The sequence below is a fragment of the Scyliorhinus canicula genome, chromosome 3 (genome assembly GCF_902713615.1).
Source record: "Scyliorhinus canicula chromosome 3, sScyCan1.1, whole genome shotgun sequence".
Classification (NCBI taxonomy): Eukaryota; Metazoa; Chordata; class Chondrichthyes; order Carcharhiniformes; family Scyliorhinidae; genus Scyliorhinus; species Scyliorhinus canicula.
This window is the reverse complement of record NC_052148.1, coordinates 254519614-254537332: the sequence shown is the minus strand read 5'-3', so window position 1 is coordinate 254537332 and position 17719 is coordinate 254519614. Positions and strand designations below refer to the sequence as shown.

General features: G+C 42.0%; 1 protein-coding gene across 11 annotated transcripts in view; it reads left to right on the top strand.

Annotated features, from left to right (window-relative positions):
* Window positions 1-17719, top strand: part of hook3 (hook microtubule-tethering protein 3) — a 110719-nt gene that overhangs the window by 22018 nt on the left and 70982 nt on the right. For all 11 annotated transcript variants that reach the window (XM_038792592.1, XM_038792589.1, XM_038792596.1 and 8 more), the window contains exons 4-8: window positions 4775-4825; window positions 7244-7376; window positions 9474-9541; window positions 11110-11172; window positions 17130-17213. In XM_038792592.1, coding sequence (XP_038648520.1) covers window positions 4775-4825; window positions 7244-7376; window positions 9474-9541; window positions 11110-11172; window positions 17130-17213 — 399 coding nt within the window. The remainder of the gene's footprint in view (window positions 1-4774; window positions 4826-7243; window positions 7377-9473; window positions 9542-11109; window positions 11173-17129; window positions 17214-17719) is intronic.

Sequence of the window (17719 nt, the reverse complement as noted above, 5' to 3'; positions counted from 1 at the left end):
CTAGGCGCCCGATTGGGGAATGAGCACCACGGCCGTGCTTGGGAGGGGACAGGCCCGCGATCGGTGCCCACCGATCGTCGGGCCAGCGTCCAAAATGGACGTACTAAGCCGCCACGTCTTGCGGGGTGGCTGAGGGAACAGACGGCACTGCGCATGCGCGGATACGTGCTGTCTGCGTCATGACATCATGCGCTGGTTGGAGCATGCGTCGTACAGGCGCCAGCCGCGCGTCATTCTTTGCGCGCGGCTTTGACGACAGCGTCAAAGGCCGCGCCGCCAAGATCTCCGTGCCCCGCTCCTAGCCCCTCTTTGACGGCGGCTTTCCCGGAGAATTCCGGCCCTGGCATTCTTTGTGAGAAAGAAAGGTCAACCTTTAGAGGGGACTTTTTGTTTCCTTGAATGAAATGATCCATAAAGCAAAGAGAAATTCCCACCAATGTTCATGAGCTATGGCATCAAGTGCATTAAGCATGTTAATCTGCATCCCATCTCCAACCCATTTTGTGCTGCTGTGCAGTAATATTGGATGAATGACTGAGCTCATGTTGTAAGTCCTTTTGAGAGCATCAATGATCTGAACCCTTCTTGAGGCTTACTTCTAACAGTATAATTACTCTGGTGGATGCGGACATACTGCTTTGAGCTGAGAGCAGATCTAATTAATATGCAAGTATGTTTGTGTATGTTGCACTTGGTTCTCTTGATCATTAGAATATTACCAATAGTGGACTAGTGAGAAATGCCTTAATCTGCCAAATTGATAATAAATAAAGACACCTTTGCTGCAAAAAGAAAGACCAGGCTTTGCGATGTTGCTCTTACTTTAAATTTAAGATCCATCAACCAGAGTGCCTCGACTGGAAAACCATTTTGGTAGGATGTATTGAACTGACTTTAAGATGTTCTTCTGCAGCACCAATTTATTTTTAGTAAACAAATAGTTGTAGATTACTTACTAAGGTGATATATGGTTTTCATTGTTCTGTGGAATAACGTTTGCCATCCACATGCAAAGCTCCTTCCGGTACTGGCTGTAGTTTCTCATTCAGATCCATAGTTTGGAATAAAAGCATAAAATGGTGGAAATATTCACGTCAGGCAGCATCTGTGGAGAGATTAATCATTCTTGTAATTCTGTTTAATAATAATCTTCATATGTCACAAGTAGGCTTACATTAACACTGCAATAATATAATAACAATCGCTTATTGTCACAAGTAGGTTTCCATGAAGTTACTGTGAAAAGCCCCTAGTCGCCACATTCCGGCGCCTGTTCGGGGAGGCCGGTACGGGAATTGAACCCGCGCTGCTGGTCTTGTTCTGCGTAACAAGCCAGCTGTTTAGCCCACTGTGCTAAACCAGCCCCTTAGTGAAGTTACTGTGAAAAGCCCCGTGTTGCCACATTCCAGCGCTTGTTTGGGTACACAGAGGGAGAATTCAGAATGTCCAATTCACCTAACAGCCCGTCTTTCGGGACTTGTAGGAGGAAACCGGAGCACTCGGAGGAAACCCACGCAGACACAAGGAGAATATGCAGACTCTGCACAGACAGTGACCCAAGCCGGGAATCGAGCCTGGGGCCCTAGCGCTGTGAAGTGACAGTGCTAACCACTGTGCTATTGTGTCACCCATATTCTCCCTGTAGATACCAATACTGATAATAGGATATGTATATTAAGGGGAAGAGGATAACTAGCGAAAGAGTAGGGCCCATTAGGGACCAAGGGGCAATCTCTGCGTGGAGCCAGAGGACATTGGTAGAGTGTTAAGCAGGTATTTCATATATGTCCATAAGACCATAAGCTATAGGAGCAGAATTAGGCCACTCGGCCCATCGGGTCTTCTCTGCCATTCAATCATGCCTGATATTTTTCTCATCCCCATTCTCCTGCCTTCTCCCCATAACCCCTGATCCCCTTAGTGATCAAAAACCTATCTATCTCTGTTTTAAAGACACTCAGTGATTTGGCCTCCACAGCCTTCTGTGGCAAAGAGTTCCACAAATTCACCACCCGAATTTCCTCCTCATCTCTGAAGAAATTCCTCCTCATCTCTGTTTTAGTCTGAGATTGTGTCCTCTGCTTCCAGTTTTTCCTACTTGGAAACATTCTCTCCATGTCCAGGATCCTGTAAGTTTCAATAAGATCCCCCCCCCATCCTTCTATACTTCTAAACGAGTACAGACCCAGAGTCCTCAACCGTTCCTTTTACGACAAGCTCTTCATTTGAGGGATCATTCTTGTGAACCCCCTCCGGAGCTGTCACTCGGGGGGAGGAGGAGGAAAAACATACAGAATTCGATGAGAGGAACTGAGGTTCTTTAACAGTTTGACATTGGGAGTGAGGAGGTATTGGAGGTTTTGGCAGACTTAAAAGTGGACAAATGCACAGGTCCGGATGAGTTGTATCCCAAGCTGGTGTGCGAGGCAAGGGAGGAAATTGCAGCGGCTCTGACCCAAATTTTTAATTGGTCTGTGGCAACAGGGGAAGTGCTAGAGGATTGGCAGACACTAAAGTGATTCCAATTTTCAAGAAGGGTGGTACAGGTAAATCATTCTTGTAATTTTCTGTTTAATAATAATCTTCATATGTCACAAGTAGGCTTACATTAACACTGCAATAATAATATAATCAGTGGTAGGGAAACTGTTGGAGAAAATTCTGAAGGAAAAATCTCCACTTGGAGAGGCAAGATTTGATCAGGGATAGTCAGCATGGCTTTGCCAGAGGGAGGTCATGCCTAATGAACTTGATTAAATTTTTTGAGGAGATGATTCGGTGTGTAGATGAGAGTAGTGCAGTTGATGTAGTTATATGGTTTTCAGCAAAAGCCTTTGACATGGGAGGCTGATGATGAAGATAGAAAGCACGAGGCCCAGGGTAACTTGGCAAGTTGGATCCAAAGTTGGCTTAGTAGTAGGAGTCGAGGGGGCCTGATTGGAGGATGGGTTGTTCAGATAACCTGATCAGTGGCAGATGGAATTTAACCCTGAAAAGTGCAAACTGATGAACTTTGGAAGGAGTAACAAGACAAGAGAGTACTCAATGAATGGCAGGACACTGAGAAAATCAGAGGAAGACGGCACATTGGCAAAGTGGTGAGCACTGCTGCCTCACGGCGCCGAGGACCCGAGTTCAATCCCAGCCCCGGGTCACTGTCCACGTGGAGTTTGCATATTCTCCCCGTGTCCATGTGGGTCTGATCCCCACATCCCAAAGATGCGTAGGTGAATTGTCAACACTAAATTGCCCCTTAATTGGAAAAATGAATTGGGCACTTAAAATTAAAAAAAACCTCAGAGGGATCTTGAGTGCTTGTCCACGAATCCCTGAATGCAGCAGGACAGGTTAATAAGGTGGTTATGAAGGTATATGGGACTCTTTATCAGATGTGCCATAGATTATGTGAGCAGGCAGATTATGTTGGGGCTGTACAAAACTTTTGGTTAGGTCACAACTAGAGTACAATGTGCAGTTCTGGTCACCCCAGCTTTGGAAGGATGTGATTGCACTGGAGGTGGTGCAGAGGAGATTCAGCAGGATGCTGCCTGGGATGGAGCATCTGATCTATGAAGAGAGGCTGGATAGGATGGGGTTGTTTTCTTTGGAACAGAGAAGGTCGAGGGGGTCCTGATTGAAGTGTATAAGATTGAGTGGTATGGACAGGGTGGATAGGAAGCAGCTGTTCCCCTTAGTTAAAGGGTAAATAACTTGGATCATAATTTTAAGGTGAGGGGCAGGAGGTTTAGAGCGACTTGAGGAAAATAATTTACACCCAGAGGGTGGTGGGACTCTGAAATGCACTGCCTGGGAGGTTAGCAGAGGCAGGAAACCTCACAACCTTTAATGAATACATGGATGAGCACTTGAACAGTCAAAACACTCCAGGCTATGGACCAAGTGCTGGAAAGTGAGATGAGTGTAAATTTAGTGTAGTTTAGACAGTGCAGACTCAATAAGCCAAAGGGCCTCTTCTGTACTGTATGACTATGCTACCTGACCTCAATATTTCCAGCCTTTTCTTTCTGATTGCTTTCATTTCAGATTTTCAACATTTGCAGTATTTTACTTTTGCTATAGTTTGGAACTTTGTTTACTTTTTTAGTTTATTTTAATGTGTTTCTGTACATGGGGTTTTAGTGCTACCTCATCCAGCCAAAAAACTAAGCACACTTCCCAGAAAAAAGCTAATAAGTGGTGATGGAAGGTCATTTGACTTTTCTGCATGAAAATCTTTTGCTGTATTGTTGTGGCAAACGTTAAATTTCTTTCAAAGAGTGAGTGATATGGTACCTCAACATATGCAATATAATGCTGTGGAATATGAGATTCATAGGAATTAATCTGCATTTTAATTTCCAAAAAGTATAATCTGCTATCACAAACTTTCTATAGTGGTTTCCTTGCACTTCTATAATAGTGACACCAGGAGCCACTTTTACAGATGCTCAGGTTGTACATGACTGATTGGATTAACTTTAATACAGTACTTGAAATCAGTTAAGTAAATTATATCGCAGCAAATTTTGTTGGTTATGCACAACCTCCAGTAAGTTGGCTGAATTTCAGTCATTTGAACTTGTCTTGTGAAGCTGCACCACTAATTGTACAATGTAGTGTGGTACTGGTGCAGCAATTTTAAAACAAATGAAGAAATATTAGAAATAGTCAGTCTTTCATTTTTCCCCCTCTATTTGGAGAATTATTTGTTGCTTGAAGTGTTGAATTCTCTGTCTCCTTTGTTGTACCGTGTTTACACACTTTTTTGTTACAGGTTAGCAATTTGAAGAAAATTTTAAAAGGAATTCTGGATTACTATCATGAGGTGAGATGATTTTGCTTAAAACTTTTTGGAAGTAATTGCCATATGTACAGTTTAGGGTTCATTCTTACCGTAGAATATGGCTACCCCTGACATAAAAGATGGCTGTTTATCAAACGTTTTTCCAGGTTCTCTGGTGTTTGGATTAATCGGTCACCGTTACAATGTGGGAGTCTCAGTTCTTGCACTATATTCACAGTGTGGTTGTCTGGTTAGAGTTGCTCAGCTGCTGCATCCACTGTTTTGCTATTTTCTAATTTTCTGCTCAATTGACACTGGTGCTGTACTCCCAACAACTATTAAGGTTGCTTTTTATAGTTTAAATGCACTGATTCTTTACCCCACCATAGAAACACTTTACATTTTTCAGGTCCGTTGTCAGATGATAGAGTTTCATAAATGTTGGAAGTAAATGGATGCTGAAAGACCCCGTCTGGCATTGTTGAATATGAAAAAAGACCACCAAATAACCTTGCATGATTTATGCTGTTTCAGATTCCATACATTTCAAACACACCCCATATGCACCCACTATCAAATGTATTGTTATGCACGTTTCATTTGTTGATACAATTGTATCATCCAAAGTTTTTGGTTTTTGTTAACATTTTTGGGATATGGGTGCCAATAAATAGATTATTAGTTATTTCCTGTACCTAGTTTCCCATAGAAGGTCATGATGGCCCTTTCTCTTGAACTGCTACAGCCTGGTGAAAGCTTCATTATTCTATTGTTCTTTCCTCTCCATATAGCTAAATTCCCTCTGACACCATATACCTTAATATTGTATTCAGCTTTCCAATGAACATCTGAATGAATTCCTGCATATACCTCTGACATTGCTGTGTAATAAAGCGGTTTGCAAACAGTTTCTGGAAAACTGATTGCAATAAAATAGAACCACATATGAAATAAACAGGCAAAAAGCTAACAGACAATAATAGTGCAATCAGTATTCAATAGTGCAGCACGGTAGCACAGAGGTTAGCACAGTTGCTTCACAGCTCCAGGGTCCCGGGTTCGACTCTTGGCTTGGGTCACTGTCTGTGTGGAGTCTGCACGTTCTCCCTGTGTGTGCGTGGGTTTCCTCCGGGTGCTCCGGTTTCCTCCCACAGTCCAAAGATCTGCTGGTTAGGTGGATTGGCCATGCTGAATTGCCCTTGGTGTCCAAAAAGGTTATGTGGGATTACTGAGTTACGGGGAATAGGGTGGCGGTGTGGGGCTTGAGTAGGGTGCTCTTTCCAGGGGCCGGTGCAGAATCGATGGGACAAATGGCCTCCTTCTGCACTGTAAATTCTATGATTCTACGTTATTGTCATCTCGAGGACCTAATCTCATTTAAAGATATTGAGACTTGTATGTTCAACTTCAGTCCCTAAGTAAAGTACAGAAAGAATTTAAACTAAACATATCATTTGTTTACCATGTTTCCTTTTTGTATGAATGTTGAATTCACATTTTTGGTCATATACATGTTTCTTGCTGTTAAAAATAACTTAACCCAAAGTTTGTATATTTTAATGACAATGTTCCACATAAAGATTAATAAATCAGATCTCTGCTCTTGCCTGATAAAACGGAGGTGAAATCTTCATTCTGTCTGTTACAAGGCTTTACGGACAGAACTTGAAAACAACATGATACTGCAATAGTTTGGCACATAAATGTTGAGAATATAGAGAATTAATAAAATAAATTTAGAGTATCCAATTTGATTTTTCCAATTAAGGGGCAATTTAGTTTGGCCAGTCCACCTACCCTGAACATCTTTAGGTTGTGGGAGTGAGACCCACGCAAACACTGGGAGAATGTGAAAACTCCACACAGACAGTGATCCAGGGCCAAGATCGAACCTGGGTCCTCAGCGCCTTGAGACAGCAGTGCTAACCACTGTGCCACCCTGCCAACCTGAGAATAGAGAGAAATTAAACAAAAATATTTGCCATGTTGTACCTGAAACTTGATTTAAAGGCTAGAATTATAATAATTTACACCCAGAATTGGTGTAAAATCTAAAATCATCTAAAATCTTTAATTTTGAGGATGTTACTTTTGTTATTCTTTCCATGGATAAATTAATGAAATACCTCCACTAATTGATCCTGAACATTATAATTGCAATCACATATGGATTCCTTTGCACCAAAAGTATTTCACCAGTGTCACAAACAACTTCAGAAAGACTTAAATGGAAGAAAGAAGTAACTTGTGCATAGTCTGCAATTTACGTTCCAGTAGATGTTTTCTTCTTGAGTTGGCTGTGTCCAAGACAAAAAACTATACACACAAAACTGGAGCTGTATTAACATGGATCACATTCTAAGCAAAATATTTGATGTTGGTGCTCAATGCTGGTAGAATTCTGCTTTGATACAGTTGATGTAAGTGGTATTGCTAAATTTTATTTCAATCTGACTACAGGTTCTGGGACAACAGATTACTGACTTCCCTCTGCCAGATGTTAATTTAATAGGAGAACATTCGGATGCAGCAGAACTTGGGCGAATGCTGCAGCTCATTCTTGGCTGTGCTGTCAACTGTGAGCAGAAACAAGGTAAAGCTAGACAGATTACTTTGTGGTAACCTGTTTGTGGGACCTTTCCTATGTATAAATAGATTTTTGTTTACAGTGACTGCACATCAAAAAGTATTTTGAGATGACCTGAGGACATGCTCATGTGCTATATAAATGCACATCCTTCTTTGGACAACTTTGGGTATCCAGGTTTTGTGAGTGAAAACATTGAGGGCTAATAATGGAAAAGAAAATCAAACCATAGTGTTTATTTGTGTAAATATCGAATGCAAGGGTAAGCGAAAAAGATAACTTGGTATGAAGACAAATGCAATGGAAAATAATTGAAGATTTGATAAATATGACAAGAATAGATAAAGGAACATAAGATCATATGAAGTAGAAGCAGGAGAATGCCATTTGGCTCTTTGTGTCTTCTTGCCATTTAATAAGGTCATAGCTGATTTACCTCCCCTCTGCCATCCTGCATGATTCCCTTCCCCCCTTCATTGAGTCTATGAACTACTATTGACCTTGTCTTGAATTTACTCAAAGATGGAGCATCCACGATCCTCAGTGGTAGAGAATTTTAAAGATTTGGAACCCTTTGAATGAAAAAATTCTCAATCTAAATGGTTGACCCCTTATTCTGAGACCTCATGTTTTAGATCCTTTTTTTGGGTTTATAAATTTAGAGTACTCAATTCTTTTTTCCAATTAAGGGGCAATTTAGCATGGCCAATTCACCTACCCTGCACATCTTTGGATTGTGGGGGGGTGAGACCCACGCAGACACGGGGAGAATGTGCAAACTCCACACTGACAGTGACCCGGGGCTAGGATTGGACCCAGGACCTCGGTGCTGTGCCACCCCCGATGTTTTAGATTCCCAACTGGTGAAAATATTTTCTCAGCATCTACTCTATCAAGCCTTAAATAGTTTATATGCTTCAATTAAACCGGATCTCCTTCTTTACAACTCCAGAGAATATAGGCCTAGACTAATCGATCTTTTCTCTTACCACAATGTACTCGCCCCAGGAACCAGTCTTATGAACCTTTGTTGCATTTCTCCTCGGGCAAATATGTCCTTTGTTAGGTAGGGAGAGAAAAACTGCATATAGTTTGTAAAGCATGCAAGAAACAATACTTTACACTGTCTACTAATACATGCGACAATAAAAAATCAAATGAAATCAAAATCAAAAAGCACTTTGCCTTTTTCAGAAATGTGTCGATGTTTGCAGGAGCTGCTTTATGTAGAAAAGGGTAAAAACTAGTGCCCTTGATGATGTTCTGTTGGGATTTCCAGTCATAAAAGTATTATTTATGATTGGAAGATGTGAAAAAAAAATTGTCTTTGATTTTAAAAAAATCCTAAATAAAGACTTTTCCTTTTACTCAGCTGGTTGCTTGTTTCTTTGGTAATCCCCCAACAACCTAGAGTAGCAGATGAAATCACTTCTCTGCACAATATGTTATTTTCCAATTTCTTGGACTCATGTATGTTGGAAAAAGCTTCCATATTTAATATATCATACGAGTTGGTGGTGGGGGCAGAGACCCTAAACCCTTTTTTAAAAAGTACCTGGATCTGCATCTTAAGTGCTGTAAGCTACAGGGCTATTAATTGGGAGCAAGAAGGCAGGATTAGGAAGGGCACCTGGGAATCCTTGAGCTGGCATGGTCGAGATGGGCCGAATGGGATCCTTCAGTGTTGTAACTTTTCTATGGTTCTACGTGATAATTAAATTACACATTACATATGTGGTCTTCAGATTGGGCAGCACGGTAGCACAAGTGGATAACACTGTGCCTTCACAGCGACAGGGTCCCAGGTTCAATTCCCCGCTGGGTCACTGTCTGTGCGACGTTTGTATGTTCTCCCCTTGTCTGTGTGGGTTTCCTCCGGGTGCTCCAGTTTCCTCCCGCAGTCCAAAGATGTGCAGGTTAGGTGGATTGGCCATGATAAATTAGTGACTATAAAGGTTAGATGGGGTTATGGGTTACGGGGATAGGGTGGAAGTGGGGGCTTAAGTGGGTCGGTGCAGAATCGATGTGCCGAATGGCCTCCTTCTGCACTATGTGTTCTATGTTCTATAAGTAGCCCAAATATCACCTTAATTTATTTTTCAGAGCAAATTCAAACTATAATGATGATGGAAGAGTCTGTTCAGCATGTTGTCATGGCTGCCATTCAGGAGGTAGGTTGTATATGCCATTCAGGAGATAGGTTGTATATCCACTTCTAAGTTATCACTGTACCTCATATTGCCTTGCTCCTTAATTTTTCTACCCATAGAGAAACTGTCTGTTTTATTACTCATCATCAGGCAGTGTTCTTCTACAACATGAATTTAAAATGTTGGCAGCTTCACCCTCATGTATGGCAAGTTATGGGGCAGCATGGTTGCGCAATGGGTTAGCCCTGTTGCCTCATGACGCTGAGATCCCAGGTTTGATCCCGGCTCTGGGTCACTATCCGTGTGGAGTTTGCACATTCTCCCCGTGTTTGCGTGGGTTTCGCCCCCTAAATCCAAAGATGTGCAGGGTAGGTGGATTGGCCATGGGGGAGAAACACACCATTTTTCAGTCAGAACATGACAAGTGAGGGCAGCACGGTGACGCGGTGGGTTAGCCCTGTTGCCTCACGGCGCTAAGGTCCCACGTTCAATCCTGGCTCTGGGTCACTGTCCGTGTGGAGTTTGCACATTCTCCCCGTGTTTGCGTGCGTTTCACCCCTACAACCCAAAGATGTGCAGGCTAGGTAGATTGGCCATGCTAAATTGCCCCTTAATTGGAAAAATGAATTGGTTACTCAAAATTTATTTTTAAAAACATGACACGTGGCCATTTTTGGGGAAAATTCCACCTGTTGTCTTTTGGATCAAATGTTAAGCACAGAATCTAACTGCCATCTTCGTGAATAAAATGCACTTGAGTTGCAGTTGGAAGAAATGCAGGAGCATTCTCCTATTCTGGAGAATGGTCCCGCAAACAACATCACTTTAAAAAAAGGCATTTATCTTGTAATTTGTCATGCTGGTCTGGGAACTTTGCTTGGGCAAATTTGCTGACATGATTCCTTACAGCAGCGATAACATTTTAAAAAGTACTTCATAAGCAGTGAAGTGATTTTGCATGTTCAAATACAAAGCAAGAGCCATGGCTGTGTGTAATTAGTACACTGTCAATTTTATTCTCACACAACCGGTTTATTTATAAAAGCACAATATATTTTTTAAAGATTGAGTATCCAATTCATTTTTCCAATTAAGGGGCAATTTAGCATGGCCAATCCACCTAGCCTGCACATCTTTGGGTTGTGGAGGCCAAACACACACAAACATGGGGAGAATGTGCAAACTCCACACGGACGGTGACCCAGAGCCGGGATCGGACCTGGGACCTCGGCGCCGTGAGGCAGCAGGGCTAACCCACTCCGCCACCGTGCTGCCCTATAAAAGCAATATTGATAGTTTTACTTGAATTATGCTTTTAACATTTATCTACTCAAAATTATATCCAGAAATCTTGGAGCAAGGGAGTTTTGGAACTTTTGATTTCTAACTTTAATTTCTCGCGTTTTGAGGCTTGTGAATTTTGTGTTTGTGATTTATTTTGTATTATGTCCATTGTCCAACTTCATAGCTTGTGTATTTTTGCCATTTTATTGTAAAGGAATATTGTTGGGAACTGTTTGGGGTTATTTTTACTTGCACTTGATTGATCAACCTTTTCGCACAGATTAATTCATTTTCTGTTTTGGCAGCTGATGAGTAAAGAAACTCCAGCATCTGTTGGGAATGATGCCTATTTGGACCTTGATCGCCAGGTAGGAGCATAGTGAAATGAGTAGTCATCAACTTCTTTGAGGTTCCTTTGTCATTCAACTTCATTTACGAGCATTTGTTCTGTATCTTTGATATTAAGTTTGGCCTTGTTAAGAATCCCGCTGATGTTACCTGCGAGAGTATCTTAAAATCCCGAAGGATAACTTGAAACACTTGTTCTTTGTGGTGTATTTGTGTTTGGAAGAATGTGAGGAACCATGTACAATCTAGTGAGGAACCAGTCCAGTCATTGTGTAAATAATTAATGAAGAACAGTTATTAAAGTAAAGTTAAAGAAAAACCACACAAACAAAAGACTAATATACATTATGAGACTTCAGTATATGTATAACTAAACACACCGTTTTATCTGCAGTTACCTCTTTTTCGCAAAGTATACCCATATTCCCTGAACTCACTGAGAAACCCTTTTCCCAAGCAACATCCAGTGTTAGTAACTGTAGGTCAAATCTAGCTCATAGTTTTTAAAAATAAATTTAGAGTATCCAATTTTATTTTTTCCAACTAAGTGGCAATTTAGGGTGGCCAATCCACCTAACCAGCACATCTTTGGTTTTTGGGAGTGAAACCCACGCAGACACGGGGAGAATGTGCAAACTCCACACGGACAGTGACCCAGGGCCGGGATTCGAACCCGGGTCCTCAACGCTGCAGACCCAGTGCTAACCACTGCACCACCGTGCTGCTCCTAGCTAATAGTGACCACACTATACCGCTTAGGTGAATAAGTCTGTGAAAGTGTCCCTTCCTGGTTCAGCGAAGGCACAAAACTGCATCTTTTAGTTGAGAATATCTGCAATCTGCTTGGGTCTAAATGTTCGATGGAACAGACCTCTGTGGTTCAGATCATAGATAGAACTGCCTATCTGCCTGTCAGATGGAGATCTAGCCTCGCTCCCAATGAGGGTGCTAGCGGTAATATTGTCCAATCCCTTTGATATTCCACTCTGTGGCTTCTTCTGTCTACCTTGCTCAAATTCCTTGCCTTTTGAAGTTATCATTTGTATAACCCCACTGATCTCTGATAAGTAATGTTGCTGATATGGCCATTTGCAACTCGATATCTCTAGACTCCTGCTAATCTTGTTTTTGGGCAAATCGCATCCAATTAGTCCTCTGAACACCTGTGAATGTTGTTACTTTTCTGTTATTTTATTTTAATCTCAAATTCACTGTTAATCTCATTAATTTTCCACATTCCTGAACGTTTCAAACACATTTAACCCAGCAGCCAAAGTCGTTTGAGGAGTATATTTCAACTGATTCCTGATTTCACTGCAAAATGAAATTTTGGATGCTAACTATTCTGTATCTCCCTTATTGAATTTTATTTTTAAATTAAGGGGCAATTTAGCATGGTCAATCCACCTGCCTTGCACATCTTTGGGTTGTGGGGATGAGACCCACTCATACACGGGGAGAATGTGCAATCGCAACATGGGCAGCGACCTGGGTCCGGGATCGAACCCGGGTCCTCGGCATCGTGAGGAAGCAGTGCTAACCACTGTGCCACCGTGTCGCCCTTCCGTTATTGAATTCTTTAGTTATTTTAAATACCTTGCTAATAGATCATCCCTCAGTGTTCTAAACTCAAATATAGATAAACCAAATATATGCAAACCACCTCATAATGTAACCTTTGAAAACTTGATAATCTGGTCAATTTGTTATTTTTCTGGAGATTCGATGCCCAAAGCTAATGGAGTCTGATCAAAGAACTACATGAACAGCATTTCCGCAGTTTTAATTATTTGAAATAACGGATGATGTTCCATTAGCATTTTGAATTACTTTTAAAATTAATGTGCTAACTTTGTTATTTTTCTACGTGAATAATTAAATCCCTTCTCATCTCAAAGACAGTAAAAATCCTCATTTATGTTTCACAAGAAAGCAAAACACTTTTCAGGAAAAACTAAACTGGGCATGACTTCAAAGAATTTGGAATGGACTGATCAAAGGAGTTGGATAGGGTGCAAACTGTTTAATGCAAGCACATTATAAGAAAGAAAGATGTACATTTTTATTGTGCTTTTATGGATGCCTTAAAGCACTTTACAGCCAATGAAGTAATTTTTGAAGTGTAACATTGTTGTAATGTTGCAAACTCGGCAGCCAATATGCATTCAACAAACTCACATTAAAAGCAACGTGATAATGACGAGATCATCTGTTTTTTGTGAAATTTAAAAAATAAATTTAGAATACCCAATTTTTTTTCCCAATTAAGGGGCAGTTTAGCATGGCCAATCCACCTAACCTGCACAGTAGGGGCAGCACGGTAGCATGGTGGTTAGCATAAATGCTTCACAGCTCCAGGGTCCCAGGTTCAGTTCCCGGCTGGGTCACTGTCTGTGCGGAGTCTGCACGTCCTCCCCGTGTGTGCGTGGGTTTCCTCTGGGTGCTCCGGTTTCCTCCCACAGTCCAAAGATGTGCGGGTTAGGTGGATTGGCCATGCTAAATTGCCCGTAGTGTCCTAAAAAGTAAGGTTAAGGGGGGGTTGTTGGGTTACGGGTATAGGGTGGATACGTGGGTTTGAGTAGGGTGATCATTGCTCGGCACAACATCGAGGGCCGAAGGGCCTGTTCTGTGCTGTACTGTTCTATGTACTGTTCTTTGTTCTATCTTTGGGTTGTGGGGTGAAATCCACGCAGACTTGGGAAGAATGTGCAAACTCCACATGGACAGTGACCCAGGGCTGGGATTCAAACCAGGGTCCACAGCGCCGCAGTCCGTGTGCTAACCACTGTGTCACATGCCGCCCTGTTTTTTGTGAAGTTGATTGAAAGATGAGGACACTTGGAATAACTCCCTTGCTCCTCTTCAAAATGGTGCCATGGAATCTTTTGCGTCCACCCCAGCAGGCAGGCTTGGCCTCTGGTTTAATGTCTCATCTGAAAGCTAGCCCCTTTGAGAGTGCAGTTCTCTCTCAACACTACATTGATGTGTCAGTCTTGATTTTTGTGCTCAATCTCTGGAGTAGGACTTGAACCTGAAATGTTGTGATTTGGAAGCGAACGTACTGTCAACTGAACCATAGTTGACAGATGTTAAGTGCTGAGGCCACGATAGGATTTGTGTGAAAACCTATCTATAAAGTGGGCCAGGAGAGGAGGAAAACCCATGCCGAAAGGCAGTCACCTTCCGTCTTATGAATTCAGCTCGGAGTGTGTGCCATCAGGCAAATGTAAGGGTAGTGTTAGTTAAACCCAATTTGTTAGCTTGGCCCCAGTCCCTACCTCTTCTCTGGCGACCAGGTCTGCCTCTGTAGCTCTGCTTCTTGAGTAAAGAAGCAGAAGAGGTATTATTGGCATTGGCATTTTTTAATAGTCATTTTATTAATTATTTTTTTTAAATTAGCAATTTATTGCTTTGACTTTGATTTTTTAAAATCATGTTTAATGTTGGCCTGTACCTTTATTTTCCAAAATTTGCTCATCGGCCTCTTGAGTGAGAAGAAAATTACACAAAAAGAGTGGACACCCCTGACATAGAACTGTAGCTAGAGTACTGTGCACAGTTCTGATTCCTTTTATACAGGAATGATGTCATTATACTAGAGGCGATATAGAAGAGATTACAGGTTGCTGCCAGGAATTTGTGGTGGTTTCCTTGGGAACAGAGGAGGCTGAGGGGAATTTAATTGATGCATAAAAAAGGACTCAGTAAGATGAACCAATTTCCATTAGCAGACATATCAATAACCTGAAGGCAAATAATTGGTAGAAGCAGGGGGATTTGAGTATTTTTCATCCAGATGTTGATGGGAATCTGGAACCGTCTGCCTGAAATGTGTTAGAGGCAGAAAAATTCACTGAATGTAAAAAAAAAAAAAATCATGTGGCTATGCACTTGAGGTGCTTAAACCTCCCAAGGAGATAGTGGAGGGGATTGTGAAGGAATTGGTGGTGATCTTTCAGGAATCACTAGAGTCAGAGAGGGTCCCAGAGAACTGGAAAATGGTTAATGAAACACCCCTGGTTAAGAAGGGAGGCAAAAGACCTGAAATTATAGGTCAGTTAGCCTTACTCTAAGATTTTAGAGCCCATTATTCAGGATGAGATTGAGGAGTACTTGGAAGTGCATGGTAAAATAGAGTTGAGTCAACATGGCTTCGTAGGACAGGTCATGCTTGACAAATGTGTTACGGAAGTTAGGCAAGGGAGAGCCATTGGACATGCTCTATTTGTATTTCCAGAAGGCTTTGACAGGGTGGCCTCCAGGAGGCTGAGGAATAAGATGGTGTTAGGGGCAAGGTACTGGCATGGATAGAGGATTGGCTGACTGACAGAAGGCAAAGAGTGGGGATCAATGGGTTCTTTTTTAGGATGGCAGCTGGTAACTGATGGTGTTCCGCAGGGGTCAGTGTTGGGACCACAACTATTCACGATATACATTAACGATCTGGAAGAAGGCATTGAGGGCATTGATGCTAAGTTTGCAGATGATCCAAAGGTATGTAGAGGGGCGGGTAGTGTTGAGGAAGAGGGGAGGCTACAGATGGACTTGGACAGGCTAGGAGAGTGGGCAGATAGAACATAATGCAGAAAAGTTTGAGATTATGCAATTGGAAGGAAGAATAGAGGCTTAGATTATATTCTGAATGGGAAAAGGCATTGGAAATCTGAAGTACAAAAAAAGGGACTTGGGAGTCCTAGTTCAGGATTCTCTTAAGGTTAACATGCAGGTTCAGTTGGAAGTTAGAACAGCAAATGTAATGTTAATATTCATTTCGAGAGGGCTTGACTACAAGAGCAGGGATGCAATGTTGAGGCTGTACAAGTCAGACCCTATTTGAATATTGTGAGCAGTTTTGGTTCCCATATGTAAGGAAGTGCTGGCCTTGGAGGGGCTTCAGAGGAGGTTCACAAGAATGATCTTGGAAATGAAGGGGTTGTTATTTGAGGAGAGGTTGAGGATTTGGGGTCTGTATTCAGTAGTGTTTAGAATGATGGGGGGGGGGATCTCATTGAATTTACAGAATACTGAGACGCCGCATTAGAGTGGACACACAGACGATGTTTCCACTAGTAAGAGAGACTAGAACCAAAGGGCACAGATGAGATGAGGAGGAATTTATTCAGCCAGCGGGTGGTGAATCTGTGGGACTCATTGCTGCAGAATACTGTGGAGGCCAAGCCACTTTCTTTAAGACAGAGATGGATAAGTTCTTGATTAATAATTGGATCGGGGTTACGAGGAGAAGGCAGGAGAATGGGGATGAGAAACACATCAGCCATGACGAATGGCGGAGCAGATTTGATGGGCTTAATGGCCTAATTTTGCTCCTATATTTTATGGTCTATGATCTTGAGCTGGGTTGGAATTAAGTTGGATAACTATTTCAACCAATATGGACACAATGGGCTGAATGACCTTCTTCCATGTGCTAATATTTTCTGTGTTTCAATGATGAGCCTGAGTTATAGAACATAGAACATAGAACATAGAACAGTACAGCACAGAACAGGCCCTTCGGCCCTCGATGTTGTGCCGAGCCATGATCACCCTACTCAAACCCACGTATCCACTCTATACCCGTAACCCAACAACCCCCCCTTAACCTTACTTTTTAGGACACTACGGGCAATTTAGCATGGCCAATCCACCTAACCCGCACATCTTTGGACTGTGGGAGGAAACCGGAGCACCCGGAGGAAACCCACGCACACACGGGGAGGACGTGCAGACTCCACACAGACAGTGACCCAGTCGGGAATCGAACCTGGGACCCTGGAGCTGTGAAGCATTTATGCTAACCACCATGCTACCGTGCTCCCCTAAGGTTATGCAACCTTTATGCAAAGGTTGTTAGACTGATTTCTAATATTTTTCAGACTTGTGTAGAATCTTGTATGCATCATCTTTGTACGAGTGCTATAAATCCCTATATCGTGGTATTTAAACAATACTTTTTTCCATTTGTTTTCTTTCCTAGTTGAAGAAAATCACTGAAGAGCTAAATGAAGCTTTAGCTGCCAAGGAGGAAATTTCACAAAGGTGCCATGAACTAGATATGCAGGTATATTTGCATCATTCAATTATACTTCTAATTTGACTTTGCTCCTCAGTTAGTTTGTTAAATGGTCTGGTTTTCTGAGACCTGTTTTAACATTGTATCTCAGTGCCCTTGGTTCTCGAGACTGCAGCAATTCAAGAAGTTGTCCAACCTCGTCTTTCTCAGGACAACTTGTGATGGGCTTTGCTAGTGCCACTCAAAACCTGAGGATAAATTAAAAAATAGAAACCATCTTCATTTAATGACCTAGGGTCTTGTTAATAATTTAAAAAAAAAACTACTATCTGGACTTGACGCATACAGGCAATGGAGGATGTTCTAAGTTTGCTTGTCGGTACAGCCCATCAGTCAACTATTGACAAGTTGGATACTGTATCGGTTTCTTTGCTTTCAAAGTTTACTGAGAGAAGATGAGGAGTTTGTTGGTTTTAGCAGGATTTCTGTGCTGAGATAGCAAGGGTCGGTGCAGACTCGATGGGCTGATTGGCCTCCTGCACTGAGAAATTCTT